The 24,553-nt window shown below is 46.1% G+C and overlaps 1 protein-coding gene across 4 annotated transcripts; it reads left to right on the top strand.

Moving 5' to 3' along the window:
* Positions 1-608: 608 nt before the first annotated feature.
* Positions 609-24,420, top strand: senp6b (SUMO specific peptidase 6b). Of its 4 annotated transcripts, none has more exons than XM_035386832.1 (21): positions 609-1,196; positions 6,886-6,943; positions 8,731-8,885; positions 9,820-9,890; positions 10,356-10,447; positions 12,204-12,609; positions 13,105-13,337; positions 15,982-16,152; positions 16,429-16,462; positions 16,677-16,865; positions 16,970-17,154; positions 17,618-17,871; positions 18,275-18,391; positions 18,531-18,653; positions 19,422-19,514; positions 20,054-20,349; positions 21,078-21,157; positions 21,658-21,749; positions 22,839-22,907; positions 23,233-23,383; positions 23,830-24,420. In XM_035386832.1, the coding sequence occupies exons 3-21, from the start codon at positions 8,764-8,766 to the stop codon at positions 24,040-24,042; spliced, it is 2,991 nt and encodes a 996-aa protein (XP_035242723.1). In that variant the 5' UTR covers positions 609-1,196; positions 6,886-6,943; positions 8,731-8,763; the 3' UTR covers positions 24,043-24,420. The 4 variants fall into 4 exon arrangements, with proteins under 4 accessions (XP_035242723.1, XP_035242708.1, XP_035242702.1 ...); XM_035386817.1 differs by having other exon boundaries at positions 610-1,196; positions 6,886-7,022; positions 17,615-17,871; XM_035386811.1 differs by having other exon boundaries at positions 611-1,196; positions 17,615-17,871.
* The last annotated feature ends 133 nt before the right edge of the window (positions 24,421-24,553 follow it).

Raw genomic sequence — 24,553 nt, 5'->3', positions numbered from 1 at the left:
ATCCAGATATTTCACTTCCTGGCAATGAATGCAGTGTATGAAGCGCCTATTTTTCAGTGGTAGGAGAGTGAAGTTTGATTAACCCCATAATGGGTGGAGTTACACTGTATCGTTAATCACTAGCTTGAATGAAGAGATACTTGCTTTCATGTTGAAACAATGAGCAGTTTCAAGGGTTCATTGCTGACTACACGGAACAATATTTTCTATTAATTGAATTTTGTGAATACAAATGCTTCAGCTTTTATCAAGACGACTGCTATGACAGACACGATATGACAGTTTATGTAGCTAAATATTTGAGACTGCTTAGTGAAAATGTGCAGGATGTCAACCTTTCAGTTTGCGCTGTACCAATGTAACTAGTTAACTTGCATTTGTTTCAGTAATTTATTGTATCCAGCTAGTTGTTTTATTATTACCCATTATTCATATTAATTAAAGTGATATATTTAAATGTTAACAACTGCATGTCTTAGTAGACAAGTGAGCAATACTTCATGCTAAACACTGGTACTCAATGTATATTCATTGTTCGTCTCCGGACTGCACTCTCATCACAATGCGGCCTTTGCTTAAAACATCCGGGGATTTTATTTGAAACTTATCCAAACAGTGGGGAGCTAGGCGTCCGGACATCATTAGTAGCTACACATATAAAGGTTCTGAACTCCAGCGTCACGTTAAAACGAAAACTTTACCTGTTTTTAACAATACGCCTACACCTCTTCTTAAGTTTAATTCGTATGGTATTTTAGGTTTTGCTTGTTTTTGTGTGTGCCTTTTTTCATTTTTGGCTAGAGCGAGTTAATCACCCTGACCAATACGCAGTTGCGAAGAAAAGATAAAGGAATAATATGAATCGCTGGCTAGCTAACGTTACACAAACACAACTCCAGATACATCTAGCTACCCTTTTGTAAGGGGGTTCATTTTAAGGTAAATGCGTTCAAGATAGCGAAGACATACAAAAATCCAAAGACCGAATATAGCAAAAACTCAGCAATCATAACTTTGGTGAAAAGAAAAAACACTGTCCATTGTAACGTTAGCAAGTCGACCACCTAAGTAAGACGCGAACAACACCAACCAGTACGAGTCGGCGCGAGACAGCAACGATAGGTTTGGCAGAAGAGAAGCGCGCATCTTTTTTACGTGTGGAATGAACATGGTCCACATGAGTGTTTTTATCCACGGTAAGTGTTTCAACCATTGTTTAATTAGTATTGGTCACTCTTTGAATCCTTGATAGTTAGCGTACAAAGCTCTTCAGTCAGTCCAAGGAGATGTCTACAGTTCGGTAGCTCGGTGCGCATTTTGGTTTTATTGTGACGCCAGCTAACGGTAGCCAGCTCGCTAATGTTTGCTATTTAGACAGTTTGCTACCACTAGGCAGGACATAGTGTAACGACGGCTGGTCAGCGAGGTTAAAACGTTATCGGGTGTTTCATCCGACTTTACCTCGGAATTAACATTAGAAATGTGTATCCATGAACTATGGTCGTCAGTTTTGACTGATTGGCGTACGGCTATTGCTATTTGTAGCTAGCTTAGCTTGCACTAGCTACAGCCAACAAAGCTTTATACCAAGATTGCTAACCAAACAGATACACTGTGCTAGCATTATATTAACTAGCAAAAAACCGGTTCATGTGTAAAAATTGTAATGTTCATTTGGGAACCCTTTAGTTTCCAATATTGTCACGATGCGACATTCAGAAAAGACGTATTGGCTAAATGACAACGATGTGACCCAACCGCCAGCATGTCTCGTTCTGAGGTTAATTTAATAGGTAGTTTGCTAACTAGCTATCATAGCGCCTACGTTAGCTTTATGTGGCCTAGAAACCTGAATAAAGATGCATTTACACGTAGTTACTACGTGTCTTTGTGCACAGACAAAACAATCGCTTTCGTTAACGTAATATATTGACAAATTTTGTTCCAGCTTCTGACGAGTACTTCACGTCAAGATTGCTTGTTTTTAATCTCATCAATTAAACAGACCAACCCAGATGTACGGTTGAAGTTTAGTGGTATTCGTGTTATACATAATCTTAAGAATTTAATGTCATGCAGACTAGATCGTGTCTTTCACAGTTGGATAAACCATAGCTGTGTGATAGCGTAAGGTTTTTAACATTCATTTGTCACAAATCAAACGCGACCTAAATAAAGATTCTTCATTTGGAAGCCTCTGTGCGGTACGTTTATGAAATATTTCACAAGGCAAAGTCTGTACATTTTTAATTAGGTCGCCAACATGGGTATAAACATTCAGCTCGTTAAACACAATATTCTGTGCCTCTATATTGAGTATTTGAATGATCACACGGTGCATTCTTTGCACGAGTTATCATATAAGAAAGGCAGTAATGTTCATGGCTGCAGCATTGTCGTTCCATTTGAGGGAGTGCAGACAGCCACATGCCTTCTCCCAGCTGCCGTTTCTTTTCACTCCACAGTCCACAGCGGAGCAGTATGTTCATTGCGTTTGAGGAGTTATCCATTCCATGCCTAGTCGCCACAGGTAGACCGCAAGTGTCACATTCACTGCAGTCATGCAGTGGTAAGCCTGCTGACACCCTTTTTTAAAAATATATATTACGCTTAGAGATCAAAGGGTCGATAGTATATATGTGGCAGCTGCATTGACCGCCAGTTGAATAGATCTGTAAAGCCTGTCACTGACAAATTTGTACTGACAGAAGAACACAGTTGACAGCTCCTGTCAAACGCTTTAAAAATGACTTCAGTCAAAATATTTTGTAGCTTCTTTAAAGAAGTACATATTTCTTGGAAGCACAATTTCCCCCCAACCTCACTGTCAAGTTCTAAAGCTTCATAAGTGTAGCATCAGATGTGCTTGTCGGCATAAGTAGCTTAACTTGAGTGTACTTACACCAGGGGTGCACAACTGTGGTCCTGGAGGGCTGGTCTCCATGCTGGTTTTTGTTATTACCAATTACCTCAGTTTTCTGAAAGCTCTATAAACTGCACTGGTTCACTCCTGTACTTGAACACAGTAAAAGCTGTAGAATTCACTTGCAGTCTGTGGCTGTAGCTGATGCTCATGCAAATTTTAGGTCAAGATATGATTGAGCTAATTAAATTATTGAGCAGAAAGCTGAAAAAGTATCAGCCATTGTGCTTGTTGTGCACCACTGATTTATACCATCTTTGTTGTAAAGTAGTCCCTTTCCTATTTCTAATCTACTTGTGTAATTTTCCTTTTCCTATTACAGTGTTGGAAAAAGCTGTTGACTTTGAAGATAATCTGTAGCATTTTGTTTCTCCGAGAACCCTTAGGCCAGTGCTGCCCAGCCCTGTTCCCAGAGATCTACTGTCCAGTAGGTTTTCTCTCCACGCGTAACAAAGCGCACCTCGTTCCACAGCTAGAGATCTCGCTGAGTTGCTAATTAGTAGAATCAGGTGTGCCAAATTAGGGTTGAAATGAAAATCTACAGAAGGGTAGATCTCCAGGAACAGGTTGGGCCGTCCTGCTTTTGGCCGTACCCGTTTCATTGTTCAGCATTGGACTGGCCCACATTTTACGGTTTCTTGACCTGCCAGTACCGCTGGAAAGCCCTGCCGAACGGCGCCTACTTTGACATGCAGTGCTCTAGAGCAGGAGTGCACGAGGAGGGCCCTTTCCGTTTCTGCTTTTCATGCCAGCTTCGGCTCTTAATTATTTAATTGGCCCAGTCATTTAGTAATTTTAGCTGCTGACAATTGAAGTCAGCTGACAGACTGTTCCTGTGTCCCAGTATGAACCATCGCATCGTGGTTCATCCTATTGTGATCTATAGTTAAACCAGCATAAGTGTATTCCGCTAATTTGTGGGGCGTGGGGGCGACATAGCTCAGGAGGTAAGACCGATTGTCTGGCAGTCGGAGGGTTGCCGGTTCAAACCCCGCCCTGGGCATGTCGAAGTGTCCTTGAGCAAGACACCTAACCCCTAACCACTAACTGCTCTGGCGAATGAGAGGCATCAATTGTAAAGCGCTTTGGATAAAAGCGCTATATAAATGCAGTCCATTTACCATTTACCAATTTGTCCAGTGTAATTGGTGGCAGCAAAAACCTGCATACACGCTGGAATGGCTCAGCCCTGCTCTAGAGAATTATTTCCACGAGTGGGGCACTGCCATTTTATTTTTCCTCCTCCACAGGGCATCACTTATAAAAGCAATTAGCTGACATGATAGGTTACATTAGGTGAGAGGAAGGAACGGGACTTTGACAGAATGTTAAACACAAAAGTCTTTGAATGCCCTGGTGCCAACAGTAGACTGCCCTCCTGGCACACAGCACACTAATGCAGTCAATTTCGACTATTTTGCAGAGATAGCAACAATTAATGCAGGCACAATAAGACAGCCATTTACAGGATAAAAACATCAATGGTCAAACAGTCTGGAGTAAACAACTAGAGAGAATCCTCTGTCAGTGTAAAAACAGAATTGAGCAGAAATGTTTGACGGATGCATTTTGAGTGCTAGCATTTCGCTTGGAAAAAGTTGACACTCCTAAAATTACGTGCATTTTGGCATGGGCATGTAGAAAATGGTGGGGATGATTCCCCTGGAAACAGCTTTGGCTGAAGTACGTGCCACAGGCTGCAGATTCGCGTAAAGAGAATATGGTCATAGATGAGTCAGATGGCTCAGACAATTATGATGTTTTGCTCTTTTATTTGTTCAGCAAAAGAAATGTGAATCACTTGGATCTGATTTAAGAGGTTCTAGCTGACGCTCTGCCTGTCCTGGGTGTATTCCTGCCTCTCGCCCAATGCACGCTGGGATAGGCTTCAGAACCCCCTGTGACCCTGCCCAGTATAAGCAGGTATAGACAGTGGATTGATGGATAGCTGACACTCTACCTTGATGCTGTAAGTTACAGCTCATTCACATGTAGCATGTTGATTTCAACAGCACAACTGTATTTGCCACAGATAATGCCAGTTACATGTTGAAACCACACACTGAAACCCTCAAAGGCTTTATGCAAAATGCAGTTCATTTAACATGTAATTTGAGGGTACATTGTGACACTCGTGAGTGGCGTTTGGGGTAGCAATTTCCAGAAGCTGACACGTTCATGAGAGCGGTCGAAAAGATCTTGAACGTTGAAGCAGAAATTTGCACTACTTAGCGCTTTAAGGAAGCAGGTTCAGGCAAATGTTGCACAGAGCGAAACGGTACTTGTTCTTGCCAACCAACTCTGATGATACAACAACAAAAAAACCCTTCATCCTACGGGCAAGTTTATGCCTACACTGAGCACCACCAAAGAATGACCGAGAACAAATTGAACACAAAGTTTATTTTTTTGTAATTTCAGTCCATCCATTTTAGTCTGTCATTTTTTATAAGCCTACACAGCTGCGAACTATTTTATCGTTATGATTAGTCATTTAATTCCTATACCGTTTCTGTCAAAGACTTGCCACCGAACACTAAAAATGTCTGCAGTGTGGCAACATGGCTCTCAGTCATTGCCTGTGCTTAATTTGTGGCAATTGATGTAGATTACTGGGGAGGGGCAATGCCATAATTGGCCAGTTAGATAGCTGTATTGACCACTTGCTGAGGGATGACTGAATTGCAGGTGACAGCTGCCCTAGATACACCAATGTCCCAAATTGTAAGGGAAGGCACAAGTCGGCATGCTGATAGTTATTTTTAAATAGCCATTTACGCCAAAATGCAGGGCATCCATGGCAACGGCTGTATGACAGTGGTTTAATTCCAGCTCTGTCATAGATTTCTCTCATGTGCCTTTATAAGCACACACTGCTCCATATATGGAGTCCTCCTACCTAATACACCTAACCCTGATCAGGAAAAAAGTGAAATTGAGTGTGTTAGATGACATGTGGCAAGTCTTCACTCTAGGACCTGATGGCCGCAAGTGCAGGAAGTGGCATCATGTGAAGCCAATGAATAAAGAGCCTGTCTTGTGGCAGTGAGGACTCAAGCCTGCTAACAAGGGGCTGTGAAGGTACCAGTCGGTTATTAGGGAGAGCGGAATAATGAACCCGTCTAACCGCGGCGATGGTGATCATTCACTGTTACTGCCTTTCAGTTGGGTTCTGTCCAAGACCAAGGTCTGGCAAATTGGGGCATGGAGCCAGATACAATTCAGCTTATGCCGAAACCGACGTTACAAACGAGCCCAGGCGATTTGCTGCCTTTTGACAAATTGAGATCGCTCGAGAGCTTCTGTTCATATTCTGGCTTTCTGCGGCGACTGTTCCTTTCCAGTCGCGAGGAGTATTATTCAGACTCGTCCAAATCATTTTTTTTTTTGTTGGCAGCAGCTCCGGCGATTTAGCTCTGTTTGAAGCGCTCCGCAATTTTCTCTCCCCTGCAGAAATTTCATTGTGTACGGCGCGTCACGGTTTCCGCGGCGGCAGAGCGCCGGCTGGCGGTCCCGGTGCCAGCTGGGCACGGTTTTAACCGCCGCGGAGCGCCGTTTCGTAAAAAGCGGGCATTTGCATGAGAAACCGGGGCCTGGCCACGTTCACGCCGCGCTTCCCGCTTTTGTCGCTGCCCGGTTTTATTCATACGGCCTCTCGGGCAGAATTTCGTCACGCTTTCCGAATGGATATCTCGTGACCTCTCGTGAGATTATCTGGCCGGCCCGCCTGCCCGTCCGTGTCACATCCAGTTAAACCCGGGGAGCCGAACGCGGAAAGAATCCAGATCGGCCGGTCAGGCTGCCTGCGGACTGAGCGAGAACAATTTTAACGAGGCTGCAGAGGAGCGCGGTCGAAAAGGCCGTTAAGCCGGAGTCTCGGGCGACCGGCGTCGAGCACGTCAGAACCCGCCCGTAGCGCCGTGACCTGATTCTGCATCCCTTCTGTCTTCTGTGTCCCGCAGAACTCGCCCTGCAGCCATGATCGAGTGGGACAGACTGCGGACAGCAGAGGGAAAGGAGGTACGGAACCACCGACCGCCCCTTCTCGTGTAAAAGAGGAGCATATCATGGGGCAGAGGGAATTTGGCCCATGCCTCCTGTAAGAATGATAGGATTTTGTTTGCTTCCCCCTCTTTCTTGATTGTGAGTCATGCATGCGGTCAAACATGTCTTGGTGAGTCGGAGACAAAATGTGCTTATGTGTGACCCCCTAGTCCCTTTCCCTGTTAGAACGCAGCTGGAGATTTATACACCGTGTCATACACATTACCCTGGAGCAAATCTGATAATGAAAACAATTGTTTTGTTAAAAAATGGAATATAATATTTTCAGTATAGTATTTACTAACCATGCGGAAGACAAATAACAGCTTATATATACAATATATTGGCGCGCACACACACACAGGGAGTGCCATAATGTTTGGGACAAAGCCATATATTTTTCTTGATTTACCTCTGTACTCCATAATTTTAGATTTGTAATCAAACTATTCATATATGGGTTATCTTCAGATTCTCAGCTTTTGTTTTAAAGTGTATTATAATACATTTTTGCTTCACCATGTGGAAATAACTGCACTTTTTATACTCACACACATGCACACACACACACACACACACCAAAATATGTAATACAATGAGGGCCAAAATTTTTTGGGACAAAGCCATGTTTTTTCTTTATTTAGCTCCATCTCCAAAAATAGGAACTGCTGTCATGTTACCATTCATCTGTGGATATGCCTCAGTTAAGCCTGGAGTTATTTCTCAGAAAAACGAATGTCCGCATTCTCGGCCGAGAAGGCTGTGGGTGTCCTGCGCTTTAACAATGTCCCCTGCTGTGGACTTTTTCCGATTAGCGGCCTTAGACAAACGAAGCCGGAGCTGCCAGCTCTTTCTCTGAGCTGGATGCTGCTGAGCTTCATTTGTCAAAAGATGATGTCATGCATTACTGCACCCACTGCACATTCTATTCCCAGTGCTCATGAGACGGACCTTGATTTAGGCTGACTTATTTACTGGCAAATTCAACTGATGTTGAAGACCGTGATGAACGTATTAATAAATGAATGAAGGAGTGAATTGAATGAGAAGTATCATTTGAAAAAGTACCCTGTGCTAGCAGCATAAGCCAGGGAAGGCTGCGGCCCTCCTTCCACATAGCGCCTCTCTCTCTCGTGGGGAGGGGCACCGGGGCAAAAGCCGGTTGCCTGGCAGTGCCTGCTCCCTAGGCAACTGTTACCGACAGCTCTCGCTCTGCCCCCTCTGTTCATTCACAATCGCTAAACTGCTTTATGTCTGACGGTCACTTTCGGGCAGTAAAGTCACTGGGGGGAGTGAGTCACTGAGCATAAATCAAGTCGGCAGCACTGAACGAATCCACTTCAGTTGAAGACTCGGAAGTTCTCGCCCGTTAACTTTTACCTCAGCGGACGGTTTGATCTTGATCGGGCCGATCCGAACAGTAGATCACGTCAGTGCTTTAGTTGCGCTGTAAACATTATCATTTGGCTTTCTTGCAAAGAAAGGTACAGGCCGTGCAAGCGGCCAGTTGGGTCACCTCTGCTTCTTACAGAGCTGCTGTTTGAAAGGGGCGCAAAGCGGCAGCAGCAGACTGCCGGTGACGTACCTTCTGCCCCAGCAGAACGCCGCTCCAGCGAGCAGGTCGACCTCGCAAGCGACCGTTTCTGGGTCGGCCTGCGTTTTTAACGGTCGAAGCAGAGGGCAGGTTCTCCCGAAGAGAAGGCCCGATCCAAAAAAAAAAAAAAAAAAAAGCCTTTAATTTCCCGCCTCTTCTCTCCTGAAAGTGAAAGCTCCCTCGCCACGCCACGACTCCACCGATGATGCCCAACACCACCAACTGTTTCATGGTCGGCCCGCCGCCCTCCCAGGCGCTGGCTTTCCAGGAGCGGCTCTTCCAGCACGCCAACGCGCCGGCCGTCGTGCGGAGGACCCCCCAAAGGCAAGGGGCCCCTCTTCTCCTCGTGCCGTTAGCGCTTGTGTTCGGATCGGTAAAACGCGGTCTGCTCCGTGTCTTGTGTGTGACGCACTTGGTTAACTTGGCGCAAAACCTCACCTTATGCAGAAAATAACCTGTAAATAATGTTATTGTTAGATGTTTTTTTAAGTTGAATAGAGAAGTGCGTTCTTGTGACACGCAGGAAATTAGTCGTTGTTACTTCTGGTCTTGTACCGGACAGCAGACCCAGGCACACGTGTAAATATTGCTATGTCTTACAGAGCTGCATGTTCCTTAGGGCGTTTTGGATAACAAGACACTGCTCTTGAGACTGGCTTACGTAAGGGTGGCCCTGTCTTTTAAAAAAAAAAATGTTATTCCATATGCTGTCATTATGTTTGCCTTTTCTATTTCATGTTTGTGTTTGCAATGACTGTATTAATGGAAAAAGATGACTCCAGGGTTCAAGTAACTGAATTAAATTGGACACGCCCTCTTTTGAGCAAGACTCCCCAGTCGCACATCTGTCAAATCCCCACTTAAGCTATCCGGAGGTCAGATGTGGGTAATAAAGCTCTTGTGCGGAATTTAGCTAAGCGCATCTCAGACCAGGATCGGACCCATAGCCAGTTTTGTTTAGGTTGTGTTTCTGAAGGGCATAATACAGGACAGAATGAGGAATGTGTACGATCTGTTTTCTCACACAGAAACTCAAAAATGCAGTAGTTTGCCATTGATGTTAACAGATGGGCATGGTCAAATTCATTCAAGCTCTTTGATTTTATCTCTTTGTCTTGAACTTTAAATTATGGCGTAGGCTTCAGCCAGCCAAATTAACTAGGCCCAGACTCCACCTGCTTAACTTGTCCCTGTCTTGTTGGGATTTGATATTTCAGTTTCCATATTAACTTGGACCCACCATTGTTTTCCCCTACAGAAAAGACTACACTCAAGAGATACAAAGAGTGGAATTGGACAGCATCATTCTCACCTGTCCTGAAACTTCAGGTAAACGGTTTTCCAAAAATCCTCCTGGGGTCTTGCACAGCGAGGCCTGCATGTGATGATGATGTGCCCCCCCCCCGACACACACACGCGCACACACACACACACACACACACATTCAGTGCAGTACCTACGTATTGGGACAGTAACAGTTTTTGTTTTGACTCTGTACTCCAGCACACTGGGTTTTAAATAAAATGTGAGGTCACAGTGCAGACTGTCAGCTTCAATTTCAGGGTATTTACATCCATATTGGGTGATTTGTGTAGGAAAAACAGCCCTTTTTGTACACTCAGTTATTTTCAGATCCAGTAAAGCCGGTGTACAGAGCCAGAACGACAAGGCTTGTGCACATGCTAGCGCACCGCACTGCGTGTGTTTATTAAGGTGCCCCGTTTGTAGTCTCTGCCCGTATGTCCTGAGGGAATGGAACGGTGTGACATGCTTGCGCTCCTGCGTTCCCCTCAGACACTGGCGGGCTGCTGCTCGGGGGGAACGTGCAGAGGCGGGTGCAGAGCCGGCGGAGGCAGGCGTGCAGCTCGGCGTGCGACGGAGCCCAGGTGAGCACCGAGCGCGTGCAGCAGGAGAGTCTGCTCAGGTCAGGCCGGGGCTTCCCTTCCTCTACAGCAGGGGCGGCCCGATCGCGTTCCAGGAGATCCGCCGTCCCGTTGGTTTTTATTTCAGCCCTAATTTGACACACCTGATTCGACTAATTGGCAGCTGAATGAGATGCCTAGCTGTTGAATGAGGTGTGATTTGTTATGGTTGGAGTGAAATTGAACAGACGTACATTGAAAATGAAAGGTAAAATGGACTTTTAAATTTAAAAATTGTCAGACAGTGTGTACGTTATTGAAAATGAGAGCACCATCCTGGAATACTCGTGCTATTTTCCAGTGAGCTGATTGGTAAGGGAGCGGTGTCTTCATATGGGTTGAACACGTTGCCTGAACAAGATCTGCTCTGGAAATGCGACATAAGTCACCGTGGCAATTGAGTCTGATCAAAAAAAAAAAAAATAGAGCCGCTTTTGTGATAGCAGGAACTCAGAATTAAGGCCAAAGTTTCCTGGTCCAAACTTAGCCACCTTCATGATACAGGCCCCTGATCTGCTGCCTCTGCCTTTCTGGCAGATATGACAGCACCATTCACGCTTCACACGCACTGCCATATACAGTAACTGTATGTCTCGCACCGTTGCAGTGTAGTGTATACACTGCAATGCAACTTAATCCCCACGGGGCATTCAGTGGAAACTGAGCCCAAGCATTGTGAAATGGACACTGAATCTTTCTTTATAATTTGGGCTTGCGTTTCAATCCTCCATCTCCAAAGGGGGCAGTGGTGCCTCTATTTCAAGCCATGTGTCAAACAAAGGTGGTGCAATTAGGGCCTCAACCAGGGGCAGAGCAAGCCTGTCTTACACGAGGCATGACGTGATGCATATCGGCATCAACTCTGATTTAAAAAATATATGTATATTATTTTTAATTTAAGAACACAAGCAATACACCGTGTTACTTGTCAACATTCATTAAACAACATTTTTTGTAAACTGTTTGGGTACTCAGGAGGCCCCCCCCATGGCTGCTCTCCCACGGCGGCACTACAATTAACGTAACTAATTGACAAATTACAAAATCATTTGAGCAGTGTGATTAATTGTTGTCTACGATAAGATCAAAGCGTCCATCAGTGAACGAGCGCTGCTGAACGCTTTGGGGGAATGACTGGAATCATGCGATTAAATTTTACAGATAAATGGGTTCCCTTTATTGAACTCAATTATTTGTTTTACTGGGGTGTGTGGGCATCTAATAGAATTTAATTAATAGTGAATGCAGTCTTAAGAGTTTGTGTGTGGAATGGTTATCAAGGGTATTTAATAGACAACAAAATAATCTATAGCTGCATGAGAAGACATGTAAATCCTTGAGTAGGTAATTACATAAATCATGAAAACTAAAGTACATTTTTTAAAAATTGTCCTCCTTGTGTAATCTTCTTCACTCACAATTTTTCTCGCAAAAAATATGTGCATGCTAAACTTTTTCAATACCATAATAAGCATGACAGCTTTTGAAATGAAAGGAATCAACAAGTAAATCATTAAATTGCTAAATCTCGTAATAAGTTGGACTTGGCACAAATGTTTCATCGAACTCCCACCATGTCATAAGAGCGGCGAATTTGGCTGAAGCTCCGTCTTGTTCCGGCAAGTTCCGTCTTTGCAGTGAATAAGGTGTGTGTTATACGGAACGGATGTGTTGAGAACGGTTCCCGGTACGCCCCGTCCGTCTGTCTGTCTGTCCACAGCCCCTGCAGCCGGGCGGGTACTTCACGGTGTGCGGGAAGTGCAGCGCGCCCAGCGAGAACCACGGCAGCTGCCGGAACTGCGGGAACCCCCTGGCGTTCGGGAACCCCCTGGCGTGTGGGAACCCCCTGGCGTGCGCCGCCCCCCTGACGGAGCCCTGCCACCCAGCGCTGGCCCGGCCGCCCATCCACCCGCCCCCCCCGGGACCGGACCCCCCACACTTCTTCCAACCTTTTTACAGCCCCCCGCCCACCGTCAGAGCGCCCCAGGCCAACGGCGTCGCCGGCAGGCCCTGCCTCCTGTCGTCCAATCCGCAGGGAGGGGGCGTGGCCAGCTTCGGCACGCCCGCGGACAAGGCCTCCAGGGTCAGGAGGCAGCCGGGGACCAGACAGGAAGCTGCCGACACCAGTAAGATTCCTCTTCCTCTGACATCAGCCAAGCTCATTTTATTAAGAACGGAAGACTGTACGATGAGGAAAACGAGCCAATCAGACTCACCATTTTGCATGCTCTAGAGAGAATCCTCCTGACTGGAATTAAACAACCTTAGGGTGTCTGCTTGCACTATGTTACCTTGACAGGCTGTTTAATGTACTGACAACAGTAAAAGCTAAAAGATTCATGTTATAATTGCTAAATGTGATTTGGTGGGATAATGATCAAATTACTGTAGAGTGGTTCATGTCACACCCCATTTAACCAGTGTATGAGATGCAATTTTGGAGCACCTTGTATGTATTGAGGTTTTATGAGCAACGTTTCCTCACTTAGTAAATTTTGGTCAAGGCCTGATCGTTTGTTTGTCTCTTATGTACGCCTGATGCCTTAGCCTGTTCCAGCAGAAACGGGTCGGATGTAGTCGCCACAGCCACGTCCCTCTGTCATACCCCTTCCCTCTTTCAGTCGTGCTCTCCAGTGATGAGGAGGAGGACGAGGAAGGCACATGCATCGCCAGCAGGATAGACAGCATCTCGCCGTGCCCGGCTGACTCCGCCCACTCCTCGCCGGTGCCCGCCGCGGGCCGCGTGGAGACGGCCATGAAGGACGGCTCGGAGTGGGAGGACGTCACCAGCGACTACTTCACCGACATCAACACGCGGATCACGGTGCCCAGGAAGACGCGCATGAAGGACCCGGTAAGTGATCTTGGTCAGTTATTCTCTCAGTCAGTGAGCCAGTCACTCAGTCAGTCTGTCACTCACTCTTAGTCACTCAGTCAGTGAGCCAGTCACTCTTAAGGCTAATTCATTCTTTCCGTGTCCGTGTGTCCGCGAGGGTCTGCTTTGGTCCGCGTGACGTAAATGTCGTCATCCGCCCATGTCCGCGAGGGTCCGTGCGGACCCCTATGCGGACGTCCACGCGCAGCCCAAAATTTGTGACCGCGCGGACTGTACGCATAGCAAGCGCACCTACTGCGCATGCTCCAAATAACAAAAATTTATGGATTCTTGTTTTGAAGAGAGTTGTGCGAGGAGATCCGCTATTACCCACATTTATATTGTCTAGCTGGGCATTCATAAAAATATTCTTTCACCGTTCAAAAATCGTATTCCGTCATAGCAACAAGATAAACCCAGCAATAGCCCTAAGATTTGCCTATACAGCAGTGAAAACGCTGCTGACTGAATAATGAAATAAACGAGACAAAGGTTTAAAAAATGATACCATGTCATTATACAGTCAATATCTGGGACTAAATATTGAATAAATATACAACCTTCCCATTGGTTTTACGCGTAGAGACTGAGTGGTCATATATTGTCTTAGACAATCCGTTTGTGAAATACACGCGCATTTGTGATGCCTGGGTACCTTCCAAAATAGCTGTGCGTAATACCACACCTGTTGGTTACGGCATTTTCACCCTTCTTAGTACAGTCTGGCTTGATTGACAATTAATTTATTCAGTAGGTGAGAGTATAAGCTTTCTAACAATGTATAACATGTCTAATTCTGCTTTAGGATTAGCGTTTTATAGGTCAGCGTAACTGAAAATTTTCTTATCGCATTCACTTACACATTCACTCTGAGGTAATGGAACTGGAATGGAGTGCAGATTGGGCGCTACGCGAACCCTCAATTGTAGTATGAATGGAACTGCGTGCGTGTCCACGCGACCAGTACAAGTCCGCAGCTGTCCGCGGAACGCGGAAAGTATGAAGAAGCCTTTAGTCACTCAGTCAGTCAGTCTGTCACTCACTCTTAGTCACTCAGTCTGTCACTCACTCTTAGTCACTCAGTCTGTCACTCACTCTTAGTTACTCAGTCTGTGAGCCAGTCACTCTTAGTCAGTCAGTCAGTCAGTCTGTCACTCACTCTTAGTCACTCAGTCAGTGAGCCAGTCACTCACTCAGTCAGTCAGTCTGTCACTCACTCTTAGTCACTCAGTCAGTCGGTCTGTCACTCACTCTTAGTCACTCAGTCAGTGAGCCAGTCACTTATCTTAGTCACTCAGTCAGTTGTTTGGTTTGTCACTCAGAGGCAGATTTACTGAAGGATTACGACTACTTTTCCAACGCAATTTGCCGGGATTACCCCACTCTGCAACTTTCCTTTTGATGCAGTTAAATGCGTTCATGCTTATGTGTACCTGGAGTGAACAGGGTGGAGATTATGTAAATTCCGCCAATCAAGTTTTCAGTCTAATTTGCTAAAGTGTGCATTAATTGTGACTCTACTCTTTACGTATGAATTTTTAGAACTCCTTAAAGCAGGCGGTTACTTGCACTGATACGTGTCTATTCCTTTGTTCATGTCTGTTCCTTCCACTGCCTGAACATGCTCATTTTGTGGGATTTTCATGTACTGTTCTATCGGTGTTTATATTTTTTCCTCAGTTGGACCATCGTGTCTTTTGCTCTCGCGAAGTTTTTCTTTTGGCACGCCGCATAACACCGTGCCATCTTTTCTTCACATCTTCTACTGTTCATTTTATTATACCTAGTGAATTAAATTTCTATGTGGAGTGATTTTTATCCTCTCCATTGGTATTGCATTCCTATGCTATAATTAGTGTTGTGTAGCTGTAACGTGTTGACCACTGCCTGTATTTCCTGATCTGTAAATTAAAGTATTTTTCTTGCGGTTCCCTCGCTACTGTGCCGTGTTGCTCCATATCCTTTTTTCAGCTCCTTGTAACCTGGGCGTGTAAACATCACATATCGTTTCCGACCCTTTTCATTGGTGTCTCCTACCGCAAAATTGTGAACGAGGGTGTTGAATTTATTTGATTGCGTAAATACAACGAATACAGCGAATGCTTTGCGCTACAACTATTTTCTTAGTAAATCTGGCCCTCAGTCTCTTATCTCTCACTCACTCACTCACTCAGTCAGACTTCCAGTCACTCCATCAGTCAGTCAGTCAGTTAGGTTAATTCTGCTGGTTTTCATTGTTACTCAGCACTTCACTGATCAGTTGGAGCAGCGATTGCACAGATTACCAGGGACTAAACTGGTCGTTTATTTTAAGGTAAAAACAAGTCTCTGCGGACCAGGGAAGGGGGACACCTGCTGGAGAGTAGGGGTAGTGCTCGACCAGGCTCAGCAAGCCAAGGCTTGCAGGTGGGCTGTATCAGTGGCCCAGATTACCATGCATTTATTCACTCGACAGATACATTCATGCAGACAGAAATGAGTCAAATAAGGGTCTGGCACCAGAACCCAACAGATGGTATGAAGACAGTCAAGATGATTGAGTTTCAGTCACCGCTGGTCTCCTCACGGTAAGCGCCTCTGCACTGGTGGGTCTGATGCGTTGTGGCTCCCCCCCCCCCCACAGTCCGGGAAGCACGTGCCGGAGAGCTGCAGCTTCAAGCGGAGGAAGGTGCTGCTGGTGAGCCCGGTCCACACCTGCGTGAGGAACCACGCGGTCAAGCCCGACAGCATAGTGCTGGACTGCCGGAGCGTGCGGCTGGGGACGCTGCGCCGCATGGTCACCAAACCCGTCATCGTAAGGGCCGCCTTCTGAGCGCGCCGCGTGTGCGCTTAAACATATCATTAACCAAGACACTTCTGTGCGGTCAATGCTAATCCTGAACTGCAGCTCCTAGAATTAGGGATCATAAGTATAATGCCTTGTTGACTGTCATTATAACTGTTGGCAAACACTTTGAGTTTATATGTAGCATATATGGTTTTGGGGGTCAATATATGGAGCCAAATTAAAATGGCGATTTAATGCCGTTGTGTCCAGCTGGCATCTCATTGATTCTTTTTTCCTTTGCAGTTTTCACCTGAATGCTTCCACATTGAAACTGAAGGTAAGGAAGTTCAAATCGATAGTGTAAACGTTACTTTGGGAACCTGTCTCAAACAGGCTGAATGTTTCAAATGTCTCAAACAGGCTGAACCAAAGCTGAGCTAAACCAAAGCTGCACTGAAAGGGTATTGTTATTCGACGAGCCGTGTAAACCCCCTTTCTTTTTCCTTTCCCTCCATCCCTTTCTCCATTCCTCCCATCCCCCGCCCCGGAAGCTCCCAAAGTGGACGTGCTGGAGAAGGTGGAGCTGAGGGCGTCGGAGCTGACGGGCTGCGAGTGGTGCTGCGTCCGCAAGCTCCCCACCCTCTTCCTCCAGACCACCCCCGCCGAGTGCCTCCGCCTCCGCACCCAGCTCAACATGTCCCGCGACAACGGGGGCGTGTGGTACGACTGCAAGAGCACAGGTGAGCGTGTGGGACATGTTCCGGAACATTCCGTGGTTGAAAAAGGGAGGGAAGCAGCCCTGAGCTTGACCGACGCGCCGTTAACTCGTAACTCCTCCCACCAGATCCAGACGAGACGCACATCGTCCTGATATTCGAAAAGGGGCTGTCCATACAGGAGGAGGTCCTGCTGGAAGAAATACTGAAGGAAATCGGAAAGGCCAACAAGCTTAAAGGTTTTCCTACCAGGCTCCCCTTCCAGGAGGCCAATGCCAGGCTTGTGCGCTACAATAACCAGGCTAGAGAGAAGGTAAGGAGAATCTGAGTGATCCAAAGTGTATGCTGGGTCTGGTACTTTGTAGACAATATTTTGAGGCTACCATGGGTTAGAAAATTTGTTGTGATGATTTGTGCAATTGTGAAATAACAGGTCTTGATAAGTATCTCATACACTGCAATACCAGGAAGGGGGGCTGCTTATGAATTTATAATGAAAATGGCCCAAAACTTTGGCTTAATGTCGCTTGAGTTGATATTGAAATGAAAAAATCTTGAAAAGAAACAAGCTGTTCAGAAATAGCTACTTGGGTAGATAGTCTTTCAGTCACAGATAAAGACCTTCTCATACTCTCCCTTTCTCCTGCTCCTATTTTTCCCTCTTTGTGTCTGTTTCTCTCCCTCCTTCCCATTCTCCCTGTATCCTCCCATGGCCTCTCTTCCTCTCCCCTCCCCTCTGTTTCGCTGTCCACTTTGCCCTTTCTCACTCTCAGAAGACAGGTCAGAAGTCCGTTCAGAAGACGGTCCAGAAGACCGCTCCTTCTAACGACCAGCACTGCGTCCGCGCCCCCCCTCCACCCTGCCCTCCGTCCCCCGTGCCTCAGCCAGCCGCCGAGCCCGCCACGCACGCGCTCACGCACACGCACACGCGCACGTCCACGCGCCTCGCCCCCGCCACACACTGCTGCCTTGACGACCAGGACGAGGACTCGACGGAGCTCCCCCCTGCCTTCACCGGGCCGGTGGAAAAGTGCGTAACCGTAACCGCAAGGGCCGTCTCGCACGCTCGCCTCAGTGCCACGGTTCTCAGGGTTCAAAGTTCAAAGGGCTTGAATTTTTCCGGATGAGTTGGAAAGTTCTGGATTGTCTGTTTATTTACACATTTCACTTAGCCCATGCATATCTCTAATGAATTAACTGTTAAAAATTCAATGACATCAGCATTCTGTTTTCCGAAGTACGCAGTCTCCTTGGTGATCTGGTTACATTCTGAGTGTCGGACAAAGAAAATGCTTTCTTAAACTCTTCTTATGACATCAGTCATTTTCAAATAAGGACCTTGGAAACGTCCTTGAATTTTGTATGTATAGTGCTGTAGGATCCCTGAGTTTCATCTTTATGCCACAGTGACCGTTTGTTCCATCGTGTTCCAGAATAATGGTGTACCCCCCACCTCCAGCCAAAGGGGGAATAGTTGTGACGAACGAAGACCTCCACTGCCTCAACACAGGAGAGTTCCTGAACGACGTCATCATCGACTTTTATTTAAAGTGAGCTGCCTCTTTTTGCTTGTCTTCTAAAATTCCCTGCAGAACGTTTGTAAATTGTTTTTTCCAGGAGACGGAATCGCTGACTTTTGTTTTGGAAGGATTTTGTCAAATGATTTGCACGTTTTCCCCTCTTCCGAAGGTATTTCGTTTTGGAGAAGTTGAGAAAAGAAGACGCTCATAGGATTCACGTGTTCAGTTCCTTCTTTTACAAGCGACTGAACCAGAGGGAGAGGAAGAGCGGATCGGACTGTAGCCATTTACCGTGAGTACTCTGCACCAACCGGAGAAACATTGCATCATTGCACATCAGAAAGCTGCATGCTGTCTTATTGCATAGTATGCATTGCGTTGACATCTCCCACTGTTTTTAATTCCACTGACCTTTGGCTGTTCAATGCATACTCTAGTTAAATGCATTATGCCTCAGGGGAAAAAAACAGTTTTTTGCAGTAATTTTGCAGCTATTTTAATATTTAGTGGTATTTGTGAACATTTTGGTTTCACCATGTAGAAATTACAGCCCTTTTTATAAATGGCCCCTCCTTGCTGGGCACCACACTTTAAATAAAAGCTGCGAATGTCCACTTTAGGCTGGTGGGAATTGGTAGTTTACAAATCTAAAATTGTGGGTTACAGAGCCAATTCAAGAAAAAAATTGTCCCAAATTTGATGGAGCTCGCTGTATGTTTAAATGATGAAGGGCTTGATTGTGAAGTTCTCAAGGTAAGATATGTATATGAAAATTAACCCTACTTTCCAGTGTTTTCATTGGCCGTACCATGTGTTTAAGTAACAGCCCTGTATGGCGCGTCCAATGAAACAATTCCTTTTCTCTGAAATCCATATCAGGTCATTTTATATCATTATTCTAATGAATGCTGATATTATGCCAATACTAATTAACATTAGTATTATGATGCTGTTATATAAGTGTTTTTGCAAATATCCTGATAGGTAAATTTTGTGCCTAATACTGAGAAGTGCTGACGTGTTGCCGTCCTGATATGCACTCTCTGTCTGTGTTGACCAGGATGCAGAAGAAGAAGCACAATAGGGTGAAAACGTGGACGCGTCACGTGGATCTCTTTCAGAAGGACTTCATTTTCGTTCCCATTAACGAGTCGTGAGTTCCTCCTAAGAATGAATGGCCTCTTTTTTACTTTTTGTCTTTTTTATATCCCAATTTATTTTTGGAAAACTGCAAACATCGAATTTTAGAATCCTGATGTAGAAAATATGCCGTTACACAACATGCTCACCTCGAAAAAAATTGAATCAGTCTGCTTTGAACGGTGGCTTTGTACCTAAAAGGCTACAGGTGGTTTTTACACTTTGTTTGAACAGTACATGAGAAAATGCATGAGCTCAAAAGTGTTCATTACAATGTATACTAAACAAACAATATTATCATTTTGAATAAATTGGCAAATAGTTAGAAAATGGGATACCTTCGGATACAACTAATGAGTACCGTTGTTCTTGGAGAAATTCCCAATGACTGCTTATTTCTCCAAAAACAATTGTACTTAATAGTCCTTTCCAGAGTTATCCTTTTTTCCAGAGTTTGCCACACCACTATGTCCAAATTGAATGTGGTCTGTACTTGAAGTGTAAAATGCGTCTAATTGGTCGCTGTGGGCCTGTTCTTCGCTTGGTTCTCAGGGCTCATTGGTTCCTGGCTGTTATCTGCTTTCCTGGTCTGGACGGGCCCCGGTTTGAGCCCAACCCCCTGTATCAGGTACCGGGGTCTGTCCCAGCACACTGCTCCCTGGCCCATCAGCAGCTGAGCGGGATGGGGTGGGGGCAGTCGACAGGGTATTCGGAGAGGCCCTACCCCGGCATGCCCACCCCCCACTGCCTCAGGGCACCCTGCTTCAACCCCATGGGCGCCTACGCTGAGCCGGCCATGTCCTGGGACTGTGGCAGGGAGGACATGGTGCCTATCGGAAGCCACATGGGTAAGCTGGGAAGATGGAGAAAGAAGAAATATAAACTTGGATATTGTGCATTGAAGCTTTGTTTCTATTTGTTTTGACTTGCTTTTACACCATTTCAGCCATTCTGCTAGAACCAGGCTAGCATGATTGAGGGTGTGTTTTTTATTGAAGTAATTTGATGCCCAGTACAGGACTGTGTATATGGAACTGTACTTCTCCATCACGTAAGCTCCAACAACGTGACATCTAACTCACTGTTGGAATCTGTCAGCATCAAGATGGCTGTCCAGATTTGTTTGCGGTTTTGCAGAAAACCAGAGTCGAAAACCATTGGAGCACTTTCCCATTCCAGTTCCAGTTCTATGTATGCTAAGCTACACACAATTCCTGTATTGTATTAGCTGAGGCTCTTTTATGGGTATTGATACATGTAATAATGCTGTGATGACAGCAATTTTTTGCTTTGTAATCAGGTCAAAAATAACCACGATGAGATGCGTTTAATACGTTTTGGTAGCGTTGACTTTCCATGTTCTTTAGAGTTTGACCAAATATCGTGAATTGCTGTGTTTAGCCGGATTGGCTCCCAATAATTTCTGCGCCTCAGAGAGGGCAGTTGAACTATATAGGTTCTTATAGTTAAGAGCTCAACTTAAGTTGTTCTCCAAGAGTGGCAGACATTCTTACATATCCAGTTCTTCATCACGTGTATCTGTAGAACGTGACAGCAGAATTTTGTTGGCTTTCAGATGGTTTGCACAGACTCGCAATGTGTGAGGGCAGCGCTCACGATGCGTACCAGTTCCCTGATGACCAAAGCTCGTGCGAGGTAAGGCGCCATTTTCTCTAGGTGCCGGTGAGGGATTTATCGTTCGTTGTGTCCTTTATCGGGGCCTCGTTTAAGCTCCCGTTTCTTCGATCTGCATGTAAAAACACCTCTCCCTGTGCTCACCTTTGTGTCGTATCGGTAAGATCTCAGAGGTCGACTGCCATGTTAATAGTGTCCAACAGCAGCAGGGTTCTTCAGTGCTCCCATTTTAGGAGCATTTGCTCCTGAAACTCTGTGCTACCTGGAAAGATCATTTTTAAAAGAATTGGGATGCATTCACGAGCTCCTAAATTTTTCAACTTTTTCAAGCACATGTGCTCCTTGGAAAAAAATGTTATCATAGAGCCCTGAGAAATATTGCAAAATTCCAGAATTTTACTAAGGGGAAAACTCAAGGATTGCTGTTAACTATTTAGGTGTTGAACCAACTGGAACAGTCTGGAACCTGTATTGGTTTCTAGCATACGCGGTTATCTCTATTTCTCCCTCCATCTCTGAAGGACGACAGCAGTGAGGATGGAATGCTGGACATCGGTGGCCCGGATGGTTCCAGAAACGCGGAATGGACCTCGAGACCCACCATCTGTAAACAGTGAGTTCAGTCAGCCACGCTACCCATCTGGAAGGCCTGAACAAAACGATTTAGCGACGTTGCGTCCATTTTAAAAATAAAGCTTTCAAAGACATTCAGTCCATCATTCAACGTAACCTGCTTATATATAGCAAAAGTAATACTCTCTGAAGGGTGACTGTAAACGGTGGTATTTTGTGACTGGCTGCTTGTAGGCCGAGACACTCCCTGCATCTCTGCATTTGAGACGTTTCCACTAGTGTTTGAAAGCTACGAACGTGTGCTTGTGCAGGGAGCACCACTCCGCTCTGCTGCAGCGGGGCGACTCGCACTTCCTGCCCTCCGTGTGAGCGGTTCTTGCCCGTCCCAACTGCGGAGCTTCTCCAGCCTAGTGGTAGAACAAACTCTCCATTACTCTCCGGACCGCTCAGTCACTGCCTGTTTTCTGTTGTGGTCTGAAGACTTGTCTCTTCAGACTCTGCCTTGACTAATTCACGTTGGCAGGGCTGCCATGGAGGGAGGGGAGGGGGGGGGAAGGTCTGGGACCTTGTGGTAAATATTATTGTCTGGGGAATTTCACCCAGCAGGCTCTGGGTTACAGGGCTACCCACCAATCAAGTAGTGCTTCCATGTAACATTGTATCTTTATCTTAATGTTGTAGTTGTGCCTCGCTTCCGTCTTAAGATGTAGCCACAGCTGTACTGATTTGGCCTTAGGACTTAGCCATAGCTTTACTGTGTGAACCAGACTTGATGTTCATGGCTGTGGATAACTCGTACTTTGTGGTAGAGTTGTACTTTATCTGACCTGTTTTTGTATTTGTTGCAATGACCGTATGCACTTACCGTATGTCACTTTGGATAAAATCGTCTGCTGAATGAATGCAATGTAATGCAATGTAGTACCTCCAGATGTCACTAGGTGGTGCAATAATACTTTGCGTTTTAAGGTTCGATACTAGATTGGAAATGCTTTTCCTGTGGAAGCAAAATCATCCTTAAATATCGAAGGTAGTTAAGGTGTGTTGGCAGAAAACGGTTTATGTCGCTTCATTAACTTGTTTACCCGCAGAATGTGTGTATAGAGGTGATTCTCCTGTGTGTCCTCAGGCCCTGCATTCTCATTATGGACTCATTGCGAGGACCTGGAAGGTCCACTGTGGTCAAGACGCTACGAGAGTAAGTCTGTCTCCTTGTTATTGTCTTCAGTGTAAACGCTGTGGAACTTCTGGTCACATGATTAGATTCTGATCACGTGTGTGTGTGGTCTGTGTGTGTGTGTGTCCACGCTCATGCGTGCACGAGTGTGTGAATTCAGATGCGTGTTCGTGTGAGCGGTTTGTGTGCGCGCACACGTATGCTTGTGTTTGTGCATGCACACGCATATTTGTGTGTGTGTGTGTGTGTGTGTGTGTGTGTGCATGCTTGAACACACGTTTCTGCCCACGCCTCTGTGTGTGCACTCAAGCTGTTTTGCGTCTCTCTCACGCGTGGCTGTGCGCAGGTACCTGGAGGTGGAGTGGGAGGTGAGGAAGGGGACCCGGAGGAGTTTTGGGAAGGAGGTGATGAGGGGCTCCAGCCCCCGTGTCCCGCAGCAGGACAATTTCAGCGACTGCGGGGTCTACGTCCTGCAGTACGTAGAGAGCTTCTTTGAGGTGAGCACACGCGACTGGAATACCCTGAACATGAGGTTTCCACATATTACCACTACTGAAAGATTTAGTGGCCCATAAGCTGTGTTTATTAATCTGTTCCTGCAATGTGAGGAATTCTCTCTCACACACACTCACACAAACGCACACACACACACCCTCTCTCTCTCTCTCTCTCTTACACACACACTCACACAAACGCACACACACACCCTCTCTCTCTCACATACACACCCACACACGCACACACACCCTCTCTCTCCTTCTGTCTCTCTCCATATATATTTGTGTGTGTGTGTGTGCGTGCGTGCTTGCGTGCGTGTGTGAGAGCAAAGTAGAATGTGCCACTCAGCCTGCCTGTATTTATTGCAGCTACTTAACACAATCAGTACTCTGATCAATTCACACATTCATATTTGTGATCTTCTCTCTGTGTCTTTATTTTCAAGAACCCCATCCCCAGCTTCCATCTGCCCATGAACCTGATGGAGTGGTTTCCACAGCAACGGATGAAGAGGAAGCGGGAAGACGTGAAAGAGCTGATCCTGCTGATCCAGAGCCTGCAGCAAACGGACCCGCTGTGTCAGGGACACTACCTGAGCGCTGATCCAGGATCAGTGGCCAACTATTCCACAGGACCGTGGGCCCCCTGGGGACTCTGATGATCCACCATCGGCTGGAGAGAGACCCACGGGGGGCGGGGGCGGGGGAGCGCGGGGAACACTGATCCGGGGTCAGCCGCCCGGCACCCGGTCTGCAGAACCTCAGCGCGGGCTGACGGGACTTTTACTCCCGCATCGCGTTCCTGAGCCGGCCACCAGTAGGCCCGGTCCGGTCCGGTCCGGTCCGGTCCGGTCCGGTCTGGTCCGGTCCGGTCCGGCCGCAGAACCGGCCGACGCCTACGAAGGTTCTTAACTGCTGGATTCATCTTGTTCTTTGTTTCTTTAAGTAAAAAAGGCAATGTTTTGTTTCCTCCCTGTGGCCTGGGAGAACATGTGAAGCTGTAGTTAATAAAGTATGTACATATGTTGGAGCCCGTACAGCCTTTGCCTTGTTTGTTCCTCTAAGTGTCACTGATAACTCATCGCTTGAGATCTCTCATAATATCAGTTAGACTTATAACACTGAGTTAGACAATGTTACCCTAAAATATCATGTTCTCCAGAAGCCAAT

The sequence above is a fragment of the Anguilla anguilla genome, chromosome 1, assembly GCF_013347855.1.
Source record: "Anguilla anguilla isolate fAngAng1 chromosome 1, fAngAng1.pri, whole genome shotgun sequence".
Taxonomy (NCBI): domain Eukaryota; kingdom Metazoa; phylum Chordata; class Actinopteri; order Anguilliformes; family Anguillidae; genus Anguilla; species Anguilla anguilla.
Note: the sequence above shows the minus strand (reverse complement) of the source record. Positions and strands in the feature narration are given on the sequence as shown.